Source organism: Somniosus microcephalus, chromosome 13 (assembly GCF_052327205.1).
Source record: "Somniosus microcephalus isolate GS21.2 chromosome 13, FLI_Smic_1.0, whole genome shotgun sequence".
Taxonomy (NCBI): Eukaryota; Metazoa; Chordata; class Chondrichthyes; order Squaliformes; family Somniosidae; genus Somniosus; species Somniosus microcephalus.
Window position 1 is genome coordinate 102720686 of NC_140999.1, and position 15802 is coordinate 102736487.

The window sequence follows — 15802 nt, forward strand, 5'->3', positions numbered from 1 at the left end:
CACTTCTGCATAGAGTAATTGGAGTGGCCTCAACATCGACCCCTATGGAACACCACTCTCCATACTGGTCCATTCTGAGAAACTTCCCCAGCTCAGTGGTAGCACCCTTACCTCTGAGTCAGAAGGTTGTGGGCTCAAGTCCCACTCCAGAGACTTGAGCACAAAACCCAGACTGACACTCCAGTGCAGTGCTGCACTATCGGAGGTGCTGTCTTTCCGATGAGACGTTAAACCAAGGTGCAGTCTGCTCTCTCAGGTGGATGTACAAGATCCCACGGCACTATTTTGAAGAAGAGCAGGGGAGTTCTCCCCGGTGGCCTGGCAAATATTTATCCCTCAATCAACATCACTAAAACAGAGTATCTGCTCATTATCACATTGCAGTTTGTGGGATCTTGCTATGCGCAAATTGGCTGCCACGTTTCCTACATTACAACAGTGACTACACTTCAAAAGGTACTTCATTGGCTGGAAAGCGTCTTGGGACATCCTGAGGTCATGAAAGGCGCTATAGAAAGGCAAGATCATTCTTTATATCTCAACCTTTCACTTTCTGTGCTTCAACCACCTCCTTTTGTCATGTGGCCACATTCCCCTTCATTCCATTTTCCATTATCTTTGCCATAAGTCTCTTATGTGGAACCTTATCAAATGCTTTTTGAAAATTCATATAATTTGAGTGTTTGGCTCAGTGGTAGCACTCTCACCTTTTAAGTCAGAAGTTCATGGGGTCAAGACCCCACCTTTACCAGCTGATCCACCGCAGGATTCAGTTTAATGACTAACGGGTTTTATTTATTTATTTCCCGCAGGTCACCATGGCAGACAGAGTCTCAGCGGACAGAGCATGTAAAGATCCCAATCCCATCATTGACGGCAGAAAAGCCAATGTCAATCTAGCCTATCTGGGAGCAAAACCAAGAGCCATCCAAACCGGTAAGTAACCAGTCTTTGTACAGAGCAGCTGCCCTTCTGGGGCCTTGTATGCAAGAACTCACCTTGCTGTACCCCCAGTGTGATGTGTTCTACACCCCGAGATTCTTTCCTTGCTGTACCCCCAGTGTGATGTGTTGTACTCCCCGAGACTCATTCCTTGCTGTATCCCCAATGTGATGTGTTGTACACCCCGAGACTCATTGTCAGGATGACCAACTGAATCTCTTTTTTTGCACCCTCCCCCCACCCCCACCCACCGTGACATTTCTTGAATGGCTGCCAAAGACTGACTCTCTATAGATGGGCTTTCTCTTGTTCTCTTGGTTAAAGGAATCCAGATCCCTCCCGCAGCCCCAGGGAGTAACTCTTTATTGGAGCCAACCGCAGGTTGAATGAATTCTGGAGGCACCTGTGTCCCTATAATGTGAGTTTTGTGTGAAGCCCGTCACCAGAATGTTTACCTTCAGAGCGAGTGTAAAACGGGTGAACTCACATCTGCTACCTGTTTTACACTCCAGCCAAAGTTGAAAGTTCCTCCCCTGGTGCAGTCAGTTAGCATCTTCACCTTTCACCTCTACGGTTCAAATGCTGGCGGGGCCGGTGGCCTCCCCTGCCTGGTGGCTGTAAGTGTTGGATGTGCGATGTGCCTGGGGCAGTCTTGATACCATGTCCTGTGGCTGCAGATCTCTGACCGAAGACGACAGAGAGACCTCGAGGAGAGCTGGTGTGGGAGAAGGTGCTGGGTAGGGCAATGATACTGTGGGATTGAGAATGATTGGGGGCTGAGTAGAAAGAGCTTTATCCCACATTTCATTTGGTTTAACCCCCCTATAAATAAATGACTGGCTTGGGAATTTTGCATTGTTCCCTTGCACCTGATTTATTTATATGCAATCTCTTTTGTTTTCAGGGTTTGCTTTGGGCGTCCAGCAGATTCACCCAGCTCTGATCCATCGTCCGCTCGGGTAAGGGAGAAAAACATTTGTTTTAAAATTGGCTCTCTGTACTAAGAAGGTCTTGCATTTATATAACGCCTTTCACAACCTCAGGATGTCCTAAAGCGCTTTACAGCCAATGAAGTACTTTTGAAGTGTAGTCACTGTTGCAGTGTAGGAAATGCAGCAGCCAATTTGTGCACAAACAGCAATGAGGTAATGACCAGGTAATCTGTTTTAGTGAGGCTGGTTGAGGGATATATATTGGCCAGGACACCGGGCAGAACTCCCCAACTCTTCTTCGAATAGTGCCATGGGATCTTAAACCGAGGCTCCGTCTGTCCACATGAGCGGGCAGATAGGGCCTCGGTTTAACATCTCATCCAAAAGATGGCATCCCCAACAGTGCAGCACTCCCTCAGTGCTGTCCTGCCCTCGAGTGTCAGCCTGGATTTTTGTGCTCGAGTCTCTGGAGTGGGACTTGAACCCAGAACCTTCAGACTAGAGGCTCTGGCTGACACCTTTACGACAGCTAACCAATGAAACACAGCCCTGCTGGATAGAGGTTGGGTTGTATCTGGATCAGGAGACAAACTGAGACACTCCAGCCCTGGGAACATAGGAACAGGATTCGACCATTCAGCCCATTGAGCCTATTCCGCCATTCAATTAGATCATGGCTGATCTGTATCTTAACTCCATCCAGGTGAAACGGCGATTCACTTGTACTTCTTGCAATCTAGTATACTGTATTCGCTGCTCACGATGCGGTCTCCTCTACATTGGGGAGACCAAACGCAGATTGGGTGACCGCTTTGCAGAACACATCCGTTCAGTCCGTAAGGGTGACCCCGAGCTTCCGGTCGCCTGTCATTTTAATTCACCGCTCCATTCCCACTCGGACCTCACCGTCCTTGGCCTGTTGTATTGTTCCACGGAAGCTCAACGTAAACTCGAGGAACAGCAAATCATCTTCCGATTAGGCACTTTGCAGCCTTCCGGACTCAATATCGAGTTCAATAATTTCAGATCATAACCTCGGCCTCTCTTACTTTTTTCCTTTAAATTTTTTCCACCCCTTTGTTTTGGGTCCTCCTTTCCCCCGCCCCCCCTGTCCTTTCCTTTTGTTTCTCTCTCTCACCTGGCAGCTGTCCTTATCCTGCCAGTGCACTTCACACCTAATCTCAGCTGCCTTTTGTCTCCACGGGCCCATTACCATCTCATCTGGCTTCTAATACCTTTTATTGTCTCCTTTTCTTCTTTTGTTCGATCGCAGCTTTGCCTTCGATCTTTTTATTTTCTTTCCAGTTTTGAAGAAGGGTTTCAACCCAAAACGTCAACTCAAATTTCTCTCCATGGATGTTGCCTGACCTGAGTTTTTCCAGCATTCTCTGTTGTTATTTTGGATTTCCAGCATCTGCAGTATTTTGCTATCGTCCATCTACCAGTCTTGGTTCCTTAACCCTTAATACCCTTGCCTAATAAACATTTTCAATCTCAGCTTTGAAATTTTCTATTGACCCCCAGCCTCACAGCTTTTGGGGGGGGAGGTTCCCGATTTCCACTACCCTTTGTGTGAAGTAGTGCTTCCTGACATCACCCCTGAACGGCCTCGCTCTAATGTTAAGGTTATGCCCCCTTGTTCTGGACTCTCCCACCAGAGGAAATAGTTTCTCTCTACCCTATCAAATCCTTTGTCTCAGCAATGCCACTCACAGATATGTCTGCTTATTTTTTTTTCTCACCCATCTCCTTAAATTTGATGGGAAATAGTCGCTCAGTTTTATTAGCACTGAGTACACAGCGCTGCCTTCCCATTCCCGAAGGAGCTGGATAATCCCTTGTTTTTGAGTGTACTTCGGATGAATTCACACTAAACTGAACCTTTCACATTGCATTAGATCCTCGGCCAGAAGGAATGTACAGACTGAATTCTGTGTAGCTTTACTCGAGAGTCTCTTGTGTATTTGTCTAATCAATCTCCCTTTCCTGTATATATTGTGTTGTTTCTCAGAGGCTGAGAATCCATTCAGAGTTGCTCCCAATCACTCCAGCTGTTAAATTGCAGAGCCGACCAGGGAGGTCCTGGCTATTAATGATCTGGTCCATGAGGTACTGAGCTAGACTGATCAGGAAGATCTCAGGTTCGATTCCTGGTCTGGGCTGAGTTAGCTGATGTCGGCTGGGGCCACAGTTTGAGAGCTGCAACTGGCTTCCGTGGGCTTCTTGGCCTGTGGAAGGTGGTGGGACAAGTGGGAAGAACATCCAGGATTCCTGCTTCTGATGACCATCCACTGACCCTTGCTGGAATGTGTGTATGTGGATGAGGACCGGTTTGGGTTCCGCTGTGATGGTCGAATACCCTGCTGTAGACTCATTGTCTCCGCCTACACATGAGAAATGGTTCCTGGGGCTAGTTACCAAGGGGTTGGTGCCCAGTACCCAATGACGTGTGGTGCCTCAATGAGAGTAGAAAATTGGGAAGGGGCAGTTTAAAAAAAAAATAGTGATGAGTGCAGCAAATGCCCCTCCCGCAAATCAATGTGCTTCACCATCAGACTTTGGAGTGAGTTGCCAGGGAAACACTAATGGTACTGCGTAGATGTACTGTACTATAAGAACCTGTCCACCTCATTGGCTTGAGCGAGGTGATTATTCAACTCACTCTTGTAATATAGGCAAATGCAGTAGCCAATTTGTGGGACCTTGCTGTGCACAATGAGATAAATGATCAGTTGATCTATTTTTGGTGGTGTTGGTAGAGGGATCTCTAGCCAGGACCCAGAGAACTCTCCTGCTCTTCCAGTAGTGTCATGGGATCTTTTACATCCACCTGAGAGGGCAGACGGGGCAATTGAAAGACGACACCTCCGACAGTGCAGCATTCCTTCAGTACTGCACTGGAATGTCAGCCTAGGGTATGGGCTCAAGTCTCTGGAGGTCATGGGTTCAAACTCGAACCCATAACCTTCAGACTCGGGCGGGAGTGCTGCCAATTGAGCCAAGACTGACACTGAAATGGCCCACAATGCTCTAGTTATTGTATTAATCATATAGGCAGTCTTTCCTTCTCCCTGATATCTACAGCCTTTTAAAACACGAGTTTGGTGTCACCTATTTGATCTTCTCACCATCTTTCCTATTCCCTTCAAGCTTGGTGATATCACGCACGATGGATTTCGGCCCGTCACCTAGTTTCTTAAACAAACAAAATCCAAACCTCAGGCACAGGACCTCAAGTCTCACTGTGAGCGAGCTAGAGGTTCCCATTATTTACATTGCCTGCCAGTGTGAGTGGAGCTTCTCATGGAACTGGTTCCGAAGATGAGGTTGTGCTGTGCCGTGCCAGGCCAGTCCATGTTTTATTCCCAGGGTATTGCTGCTGATTCCTGTTTTGCTGGATGTGAAATTTGGCAGCTCTGTAAATACAAAATCTCTCTCGAGTCTGGCCTTTAGAACTACTCTAACCCTGTCTGGAGCAGAGTCCGAACCCGGCACCTTCCAACTCCGAAGTAGGAATGCTACAACTAGGCCAAAGCTCACGCCGAATGGAGATCGTGAGGATGGGTAATCACTGTGTTTTTATCTGACTGGTCTACCCAAGATTTGTAAACTCTCTCCGCATTAGGATAAACTTATTCCTTGTTGTATTTTCACTGCATGATAATCCACTGAGAATCTTCAGCATCGATTTAAAAAAAAAATGCTCTTGAGATGTGGGCAAGGCCTTGAGTCAGTGTGGGACTGGGGTCCCATGTAGATCGGGCAGGGCAGCTAATTCTCTTCCCCTGAAGGGGATCGTGAACCAGTTGTTTGTTACAGAGTTTGGTGCCAGTGCACAAATTGCCCAACTTGCCTTGGTGGGATTTAAACTCATGACCTTGGGGTTGTTGGTCCAGTAGGATAACCATTAGGCCACTTGACTGCTAGGATCCTGTTGATGATGCACACCATGCCAGCAAACCAATTGGCTAGTTTAAAAAGGAAAAACTAGTACCTTATGGCTAGCCAAAGACTACCTACCATAGCGATCAACTAGAAGGCCCACCACCACCACCTTAGGGCATTCAGAGATGAGCAATAAACGCAGGCCTTGCCACTGATGCCCACATCCTGAGAATGAATTGCAAGAAACATTTCAGTCTGCCCTGGAGATGTCAGTAATCGTATTCTAGCTGTGTTACAGTATCAATCACGGTGCCTTCATGTTTCTGATCAGAGAGGGAGGTAGACAAACATAGAAGATAGGAGCAGGCCATTCAATGAGATCATGGCTGATCATCCAAATTCAGTATCCTGTCCCTGCCTTCTCCCCATATCCCTTGATCCCTTTAGCCTTAAGAAATATATCCAACTCTTTCTTGAATATATTTAATGAATTGGCCTCAACTGCCTTCTGTGGTAGAGAATTCCACAGGTTCACCACTCTCTGGGTGAAGAAATTCCTCCTCATCTCTGTCCTAAATGACTTACCCCTTCTCCTTAGATGGATGTGCATCTTCAGAGAGCAGGGCTGTCCATGTTGGGGAGGGAGCTCTCTGCTAACATTTTCTGCACTACTATGTCTGGTTGGCTGTTGGTGTTGGGGAATTTTCAATTGATTTTGGAAATTTCAATCACTTCTAGCACTGTACCTGGTTGAATGGTGCTGTGAAGACCTGTATGGTATAAAAGATTACATGGGTACAGTAGTGTCGTGGTTATGTTACTGGACTAGTATTCCAGAGGCCTGGACTAATAATTCAGAGAACATGAGTTTGAACCCCAATATGGAAATTTGAGTTCAGTTTAAAAATAATAATACACAAAAAGCTGGTCTCAGTAAAAGTGACCAGACCAGATTGTAGTTTAATCCCAACTGGTTCACTAATGTCCCTTAGGAAAGGAGACCTGCCATCCTTACCCAGTCCGGCGTATATGTGACTCCAGTCCCACACCAACGTGGTTGCCTCTTAACTGCTCTCAGTCTTCAGGGCAACTAGGATGGACAATAAATACCAGCCTTGCCAAAATTGCCCACATCCTGAGAACGAATAATTATTTTTTTTAAAAAGCTGGGAGGTATTTTAAAAATCTACTAATGAGTGAGGCAGGTACGAGCTGTGTGGAACCCTTGGCCTGCAGGCTGGTGTGGAAATGCCAGTGCCAACCCTTTGGCATGGACTCTAACTCTGAGGAAGATTAGCCTGTTGTGTACACTCTGCTGTAAATAAATAACTTGCCTTGTCGCTAGGAGACGAGCTGAAGGAGGTCTGGGGCTGGGCTAAGGATTACACATCTTGATTTGGCAGATTTAGTACCTCGTTTCAATAATTGGTGGGTGTTTCTGTTGTGTTTTTGTTCAATTTGTTTTCATCAAACGACACTTTTGTACACTCTCAATTAAAGTATGGCAGTCTCGAGTTCAAGGCCCCAATTTTACACATGGTACCTTAAATAAAATGTGCAGGATCTCGAAGCATCTGCAGTGACCCGGTACTGAATTTCCTGTTGCACAGTCTGACAGAGCAACAGCACTGGGTGGGACCACTAATAATCGTAGCCCCTTCGACTGGCTCTTATTCAAAATGCTTTGGATCCAAGTTTAAGTTTTAGCTTGGCTCAGTGGTAGCACACTCGCCTCTTGAGTCAGAAGGCTGTCGGTTCAAGGCCATGGGTTCGAGCCCCACTCTGGGATTTGAGCACATAAGCCAACATGCTCTATTGCAGTACTGAGGGAGTGCTGCACTGTCAGAGGTGCCATCTTGTGGATGAAGCTCAGCTCATTGCTGTTTGTGGGAGCTTGCTGTGCACAAATTGGCTGCTGTGTTTGCCAAAACAACGAGTGCCTGCGCTTCAGAAGTAATTTGTTGACTCAAGTGCTTTTGGACATCAAAAGGACATGAAAGGTTTGTTTGTAATTGCAAGTTTGTTAGTTCTAATATCTGCTGGAATTTAGGCACTGGGTTATGTCATTGTTGGGATTCAGATTTCAAAAGTACAACTTTCTTCTCCACAGTTTCACAGCAATTCTCCTAAATTGAGCTTATCCCCTATCTATTTTGTAATCTGCCCTTATAGTGTCAGCTGTGGCTCAGTGGGTAGCACTCTAGGTGGGAGGGGCTAGGAGTGAGCTAGGTGTGACTGGTTGCCTAATTGCAGCTGGGTGTTGGAGGAAGTTTTGTAAAAAGTTGCTGGAGGGTTTTGGGGTGTTGTTTTCAGGTCTTAGGGCTTTTTTGGCCCACAAAAAACAGCCAGATGGCTGCTGAGGGGTCCGGAGTGCTGGGCCCCTCAGAGGACAATATTCCCGAGAGGAATTTTATTAGGGAAGAAACTGTGGTGGGAAGGGGAAAAAAAAAGGCCCAAAGATTTGGGCCGGGACCTCAGGAGGTTTGGTAAAGAAAATACGGTGGCGGTGCAATGTGAAGATAAGAAGATTCGAGCCTGGGATATAATCCAGGCGGTTCATGAGGACTGTGGTGAGGGAAGCTGTTTTGCCTGCCGACCAAAACCAAATGTGGGATTTGAGGTGACAGGAAAAACTGCTGCTCAGTCTGAAAGTTGGGGAGAAATTTTTGGAGGTGACTCTGCTATATTCAGAGGAGGTGGTGGTTTCATTTTTGAACTTGCCTGTGTACATCGAGGACGAAGTGCTGAGCAAAAAGTTGCAGTCGTGGGACATTAAAATCTGTTCCGAAATAAAGAGGAGGTACTATCCGGGAACACGGGTAGCAGACGCAACCCGGTATGTAAAGGTGCGGTTCCCAGAGGGGGTGAGGTCTTTGCCTTACAGTATGAAGTTCGAGACACTGGAAGGAGTACAATACTTTCGTGTGCTGCACGATAACCAAGTAAAGGTGTGTTACTATTGTCTGGGACATGACCATCTCGTGAGAAACTGTCCTGATTTGTATTGTTACAATTGCGGTGAGTCGGGACATATCGCACGGAGCTGCAAGGCGGAGAGCTGTGGGGTGTGTCGTAAAGGCCCCGCCCGCTGTGAGTGTGTGGCAGAAGGGAGCGAAATGAGTGATGAGATAGGAGCAGGAGGTGCAGTGCAGTCGGAGGACACAGCCGGTAAAATGAAGGAAAAAGGAGCACAGGAAGAGGCAGAGGTTGGCAGAGCGGAGATCGAGATGGAGATGGCGGAAAACACGGCGAGTGCTATGGAGGGGAACAAAGACAGCAGCGGGCAGCAAGGGTCGAGTGCAGACTCGAGCCTTAGTGCAGTTCGGCTCCCCCTGGGGAGTCTGGTGTCTGCGGGGGGAGAGGAGGCAGGAGCGGGGTGTGTGGTGGAAGTGAGTGCTCCGGGGAAAGGCGGGGAGTCGGATATTTTGGTGAGCGGGAGGGGGCAGGGCGGGGAGAGGGTGCAAGAGGCAGGAGCCTTAAAGGGACAGCAGAATGGGATCGGCGAGATCGAGACGTCAGAAGGGAACAATTTCGGTGCGCCATTGTCCCATGGAGTGAGGGAACAAGGTGCAAGGGTCAGAGGTAGAGACGTGGTCGAAGGGGGCGGCACAGTGGGAGAAACTGCGATAGCAGGAAGACTCTCTATGGGAGATGAAGTATCTGACGGGGAGCAGGATTATGTATCTGATGGGGAGCAGGCACAGGGGGTTGCAGAAGAGCTTGAGTGTGAGGAATTAGAGGGGGAAAGAGACATGGAAGTCGGGGATGGGGTGGCATCATGTGGAAAGGGAAAGGTTAGTGAGGGGCAGAAGGAGGGAGAAAGGGCAGCTCCTGGGCCCAAAGTTAAGGCAAGGAAGAGGCTGAAACAGCAGGGAGGGGTCAAACAGGAGGGGAAAAAGAGCTGGAGGCTGCAGGAAAAAGCAACAGCTGGCCGAAAAGTTGAGAAGGAGCATGAGAGGAGGGAAGAGCCAGAGATTAAATGTTGGGGAGATTATCAGGCATACTTCCCTTCTTGGGAGCCATGATTACATTGGTCTCGATCAATGTGAACGGACTGAGGGGTGAGAAGAAATTGCAGCAGTTGTTGCAGGGTTTTAAAGGCACGGACTTGTTGTGTCTGCAAGAAACCTTTTGGGATGAGGATATTCTAGAAAGAGTTCAGAAGCTTTGGAAGGGAGAGGTGTTTGCAAGTTGTGCAAACAATAACCGTAGAGGGGTGGCTGTTTTGGTGAGTCCGTCCATAGAAGAGAATGTTGCCTTGGTGGACAAGGACACTGAGGGGAGATTTTTACGGCTAAGGGTAAAATTGGAGGGATTTAATTGCGATCTCTTTAATATCTATGCACCGAACGACCATTGCAAGCGTTGCGAGTTTTTTCAGGGGTTATTCACTGAAGCGGCAGAGGTGGAAAATCCTTGTATAGTGGGGGATTTTAATGTATTTTTATCTCGGATGGACATTTCAGCCCAGATGACCTTTAAGGATGATAACTCCAGAGGGATGATTGTAAAAATGATGGCAAATTTAAATTTGAGAGACTTATGGAGGGACCGGAACCCCATAAAAAGGGAGTTCTCCAGAGCAGGTTGGGTGGGTGATGTTTTAAAACAGAGCCGAATAGATTTTGTGTTAATGCGGGAAGGGTTAAGTTCTGAGGTGATGGAGATTTATTATAAAAAAAAGTATTTTTTAGTGATCACTCGGCTTTGGTTCTTAGAATTAGGAACAGCAGAGTTAAGATCGGTTCAGGGGTGTGGATTTTAAACAATCAATACCTGAAGGAAAGTGCTTATAAAGAAGGGATTATAAATATAATAAAGAATGCTCAGAAGGAACTTTTGTTCTTGAAAGAAAGAAGAGTTTGGTGGGACAATTTCAAATATGAGGTAAAAGTTTTTTCGGTACGTTATGGGAAAAAGAGGGCGGCAGCTAACCGGCATCGAGAAGAGAATATAAACAAAAGGTTTACGGATGTCTGTAAAGCAGTTGACGGAGGGGATAAGGGAGCTGAGACTAAGTTCTGGGTGCTAAAGGAAGAGTGGGAATTATTGCAAGCTGAAAAATGCAAGGGGGCCATTCTCCGTGCAAAGGCTAGAGATGCATTGGAGGGCGAAAGATGCACTAGATATTTTCTAGAGCAAGAGACGCTGTGACAGAGATTATCGTTAATTGAGGAGTTGAAGGTTGGGGAGAAGATCATTCATGAAAGTGAGGAGATTTTGGAGGCAGCTAGCAGCTTTTATCAAGAGCTATATACAAAAGAAGACATTTCCAATTTGGAGATGGAGAAGGTTACTGCTTTTATTGAAAAGGGTTTAAAGGAGGATGAGAGAAGCATGTGTGATAAAGAAGTAGGATTAGCGGAAATAAAAATAGCAATAAGTGGAATGAAGGGGGGGAAAAGCCCAGGGTCTGATGGACTAAGTGCAGAATTTTATAAGGAATTTTTCGAGATATTAAGTCCATTGCTCTTAGAAGTTTTTAAGGAAATTAAAATTGAGGGAAGCCTGGCCCCATCGATGAGGAGAGGTATCATAAGCTTAGCTTATAAAAATAAAGGGGATAGACGGGATCTGAAGAATTGGGAGGCCCATCACACTATTAAATGTGGATTATAAGATCTTGGCAAGGGTTATGGCAAATCGTTTGAAGGAGGTGTTACCGGAGATAGTTTGGCCCTCTCAGTCCTATGGAGTCATAGGCCAGGACATCGCAGACTCTGTGGTCTCAATCCGAGATGCGATATAACTCATGGAAGAGAGTGGGAGGGAGGCTTATGTATTAAAGATAGATCAAGAGAAAGCCTTTGATAGGGTGTCTCATGAGTTTTTATTGAAGGTTTTGGAAGCATTTGGTTTCAAGGAAAATTTCATTCAGTGGTTAAGGATTTTTTATTCAAACATATTTAGCTGCGTTAAATGTAATGGTTTTTTATCTAAGTATTTTCCGATACAGAGATCAGTGAGACAGGGTTGTCCCCTGTCCCCACTGCTGTACACATTGGTAGCAGAACCATTAGGTTACATGATGCGAAAGAAACAAGGTGTAGTTGGGATTGTGGTACCCAGTTCCGGGCTGGTGTCGGTGATACACCAATATGCAGATGACACAACCTTAACATTGAGAAATGGGGAGTCAGTGAGGAAAGCTATGGAGGTAGTGGAGGAATATTGTAGAGCTTCAGGTGCCAGAGTGAATTATAGTAAGTCCCAGTGCCTGGTTGCAGGGAATGGTTGGGGGAATGTCCCTTTAAGGTGGTGGAGGTTCTGGAAGTTCTGGGGGTGCATATGGTGTGCAAGAAAGACAGGGATGAAGTGGATTGATTAAATTGGGAACCAAAGGTTATGAAAATTAAAAAGATTTTGGGAAGATGGGAAAGAAGGTGGTTGAAAGTGCAAGGAAGAGCGACAGTGGTGTCTGCTCTCCTGCTATCTAAGCTATGGTACTTATTGACGGTGGAGGATATTCCTGAGTGGGCAGAAAAGTCCATCCGAGAGGCTTGTGTGAGGTTTTTATGAGAAGGGAAACCAGCCTTGGTGGCTTACAATACCATCATTGGACGGAGAAATCAGGGAGGACTCAACTTCCCAGATATTGATTTGAAGAAAAAATCCTTTAGAATCAAATGGGTGAAGAGATTTCTTCAGAAGTCAAATTCAAGTTTTTGGAAGAGTTGTTTTGAGCATTTTTTTAAAACAAAGTGGGATAGGAGAGCAGGGGATATTGTATATGGAATACAATAATATGTTTTTGAAATCGATTAAGCTTCTCCCTAGGTTTTATAAGGGGGTTGTAGAGACTTGGGCTCAATTTTTAAAAAGTGTGCAGTTTATGCCCAAGGGGGCTGAGGAATTTTTAGAACAGCCCTTATTTTTGAACAGGTGGGTCAACATCGAAGGAGAGGTTTTATTTAATCAAGCTTTTATAAAAGCTTGGATTATATCGGTGAAAGATGTATTATACGAGGTGATTCCAGGTTGGTTGCCGGAAGCGATAGTGAGGGACATGGTGTGGGAGGAGGATCAGGAGGTAGAAGGAAAAGCAATAGGAATCATGTATGAGAAGATTGTGAGGGCAATGCCACAGGATTGGATGGGAGAAATAAATGCGGAAATCTCCAAAGGAAGTAAAATGCGTTCTGCTTTTCCAAGCTTTGTACTGGAGAAAGGGGGAGAGTTAGTCCAATTTGACAACTGTAATACTCGAGATTTCTATGAGGTATTCAGAGAATGGAGATTCAAGACACCTGCTGGTCAGGAGTTTTGGCAGAGTATATACCCACAGCTGAACTTCAACAGGATTTGGAAGGGAGTGTGGGCGAATTTTAAATGCCCAGAATGGATTGAACTGGATTTCAAATTGGCTCATAACCAGATTTTTACCATGACGGTCTTGTGCAAGATTGGACGAGTGGAGGCGGCAACTTACCCAATGTGTGGGACACGGGATGAGACTCTGTCCCATTTACTGGTGTTATGTCCGCAGTTAAATGGCTTTAAGTACTATGTTCGACAGTTGTGTGAAGCTTTTTTGCTGGGTGGGGACTGAACAGCGAGAATGGGAATCCCGGACTCAATTTTGAGATGGGGATTGCAGGAGAGTCTGCCAGAGTCTAGCGGAGCAGCAATTAATTTAATGTTCAGTTTGGCTAGATTCGTGATTGTGCAAAGAAGGAATGCTCTGTTTTTTAAGGGGAGGAGAATCAATCTAAAAGAGTATTTTAAATATAAGCTAAAAGACCATTATAAGGCTCTGTGGATGTTTTATTCAGAAAGGAATTTAAGGACAGTATTTTACAACCAATTTTTAAAGTACAATCAATTAATATATGTTACAGGTGACAAATTAAACTTCAGGTTTTGATGTTAAAATGTGGTGGCGGAATGGCTGTGCAGGGCAGTGGAATTGATTTGTATCATACAATGTAATGATCACGATGTTGTAAATGTTCTTAATGTTCAATAAAGTATAAGAAAAAAAAAGAAAAAAAAAGTGGGTAGCACTCTCGTCTCTGAGTCAGAAGGTTGTGGGTTCAAGTCCCACTCCAGAGACTTGAGCACATAACCCAGGTTGACACTCCAGTGCAGTACTGAGGGAGTGCTGCACTGTCGGAGGTGCCATCTTTCAGATGAGCCATTAAACCAAGGCCCTTTTGGCCCTCTCCGGTGAGTGCAAAAGATCCCACGGCACTATATAGAAGAAGGGAAGTTCTCCCCAGTGTCCTGGACGATATTTATTCCTTAACCAACATCACTAAAATGCTCATTATCACATAGCTGTTTGTGGGATCTTGCTGTACGGTTCTTGCATTACAACAGTGACTTCACTTCAAAAGTACTTTATTGGCTGTAAAGTGTTTTGGGACGTCCTGAGGTTGTGAAAGACGTTGTAGAAATAGTCTGTCTGTCTGTCCTTTCTTACAGTTTGCGATCAGGGCTAACCAATCTCCTAATCCCAGGAAGCTCAGCACTGAGCTACGTTTCTCAGTCACCTCCACAGAATGGATATCGCTGCACAGCTCTGACCTCCTGAAAGACTGAAATTAGCCACAATATTCATTCATATGCTTGAGTACTAAATATTCATATGCAGTATTTATTACTCAAGGTCATATTTTCACTGGGAATGGAAGTGGTGGGCGAAGGCATTGTGTATTGGGCATTCGGTCTCTCAATGTAGAGGAGAGCTCACTCTGTGGTCAGCACTGTGTCCAAGATTAGAGGTACAAGTAAATCACTCTCCTCGTGAGAGGGACATTTAGGGCCCTGGACATTGGTGGGGAAAAGTGAGTGGATTGATGTTGCCTCGTTGTATGGTTGCATAAGGTCAGAGGAATTCGGGGTTGGGGTGGACGAGTATGAAAATGGGCATCATCGAGGGAACTGCTCCTCCAGGGGAAGGGAGGATGTACCTATTGGTAGGATCATGTTGTAGGTGTCAGAAGATCTGGTGATTGTGAAGGCTGGTGAGGACATGGGGATTCTGTCGTCGTTGCGAGGAAACAAAGGGGCGGTGAGAGTAAAGGCACAGGAAATGGAGCAGACTTGGTCATTGGGTCCTGTCAGCCATTGCTTGAGGTGAATCCTTGGTTGAGGTGAGGTGGGGTGGGGTGGGGGGGGTGGGGGGTGCATGTCAGAAGCTCTGGAGTGGAAAGTGGAGACATCAGTGCAGATGTGATGAAGATTGCGAAGCTAGGAGAAAGCGATTGGGGTCTTTGGGAAGAGGCATAATCCCAGGTTGCTGTGGGAGTCGGTGGGTTTGTAACGAATGTCTGTGGAAGGCCCATTGCTAGAGGTGGAAGTGGGCGGGTGGAGAGAAACACGCAGCGGCAGACAGACAAAATAAAATCCAAGGAAGGAGGAGTCAGCAGTGGACAATATAAAGATGAGGGATAGCCCGTTGAACAGCGTCGGTGTTTATCTGTGCTCTCTGTAAAGTCTTGCTGTTCGTTTTCATTGTGTAAGACACCCAATGGTGCTGGAAGTAGTTTTGCACTGTGCTGGTGCAGGCCAAAAAAACACAATCACTGTGGAAACGGGCTGGCATGTCCCGGGATTATGAGACTAAGGGATTTTTGTAAGGTTTGATGGACACTACGAGTTGAAGTCTGTGTTTGTTTAATCTGCAGCTCTTTCGATTTTCCTTTGAATGTGTTTGTCCTGCAACAGGTACAGCTGTACATGTGATATGTAGTTTGGAGCATCAGTCTTGATACTCGGACAGCATTAACTGTAGCATCCCTCTACAAATATTTCTGTGGGTTTTTTCTTGAGTTGATATTCACTTTTTAGTATAAGTGACAAAGATTTGCTTCGCTCAGTCCAACCCCATTGGATATGTGACACTGTTTACAGCTTCCATGGCAACCGGAAGCTGCTATGAATACCTGTTTTTTTTTAAAGCTCCATGCTAGATCTTTTTAAATAAGTAGCTCCTGAAGGTGGAGTTTCTTACTTTTACATAGAATGGCCACTTTTACATAGAAGGGCCATACAATTTTATCTATAGGAGGCCATTCGGCCCAATCTGCCTGTGCTGGCTC

At 45.9% G+C, this 15802-nt stretch overlaps 1 protein-coding gene across 1 annotated transcript in view; it reads left to right on the plus strand.

Moving 5' to 3' along the window:
* LOC147108506 (RNA-binding protein 38-like) overlaps positions 1-15802 on the plus strand; it is a 99435-nt gene that overhangs the window by 20967 nt on the left and 62666 nt on the right. The window contains exons 2-3 of the mRNA XM_086005158.1: positions 813-936; positions 1847-1901. Coding sequence (XP_085861284.1) covers positions 813-936; positions 1847-1901 — 179 coding nt within the window. The remainder of the gene's footprint in view (positions 1-812; positions 937-1846; positions 1902-15802) is intronic.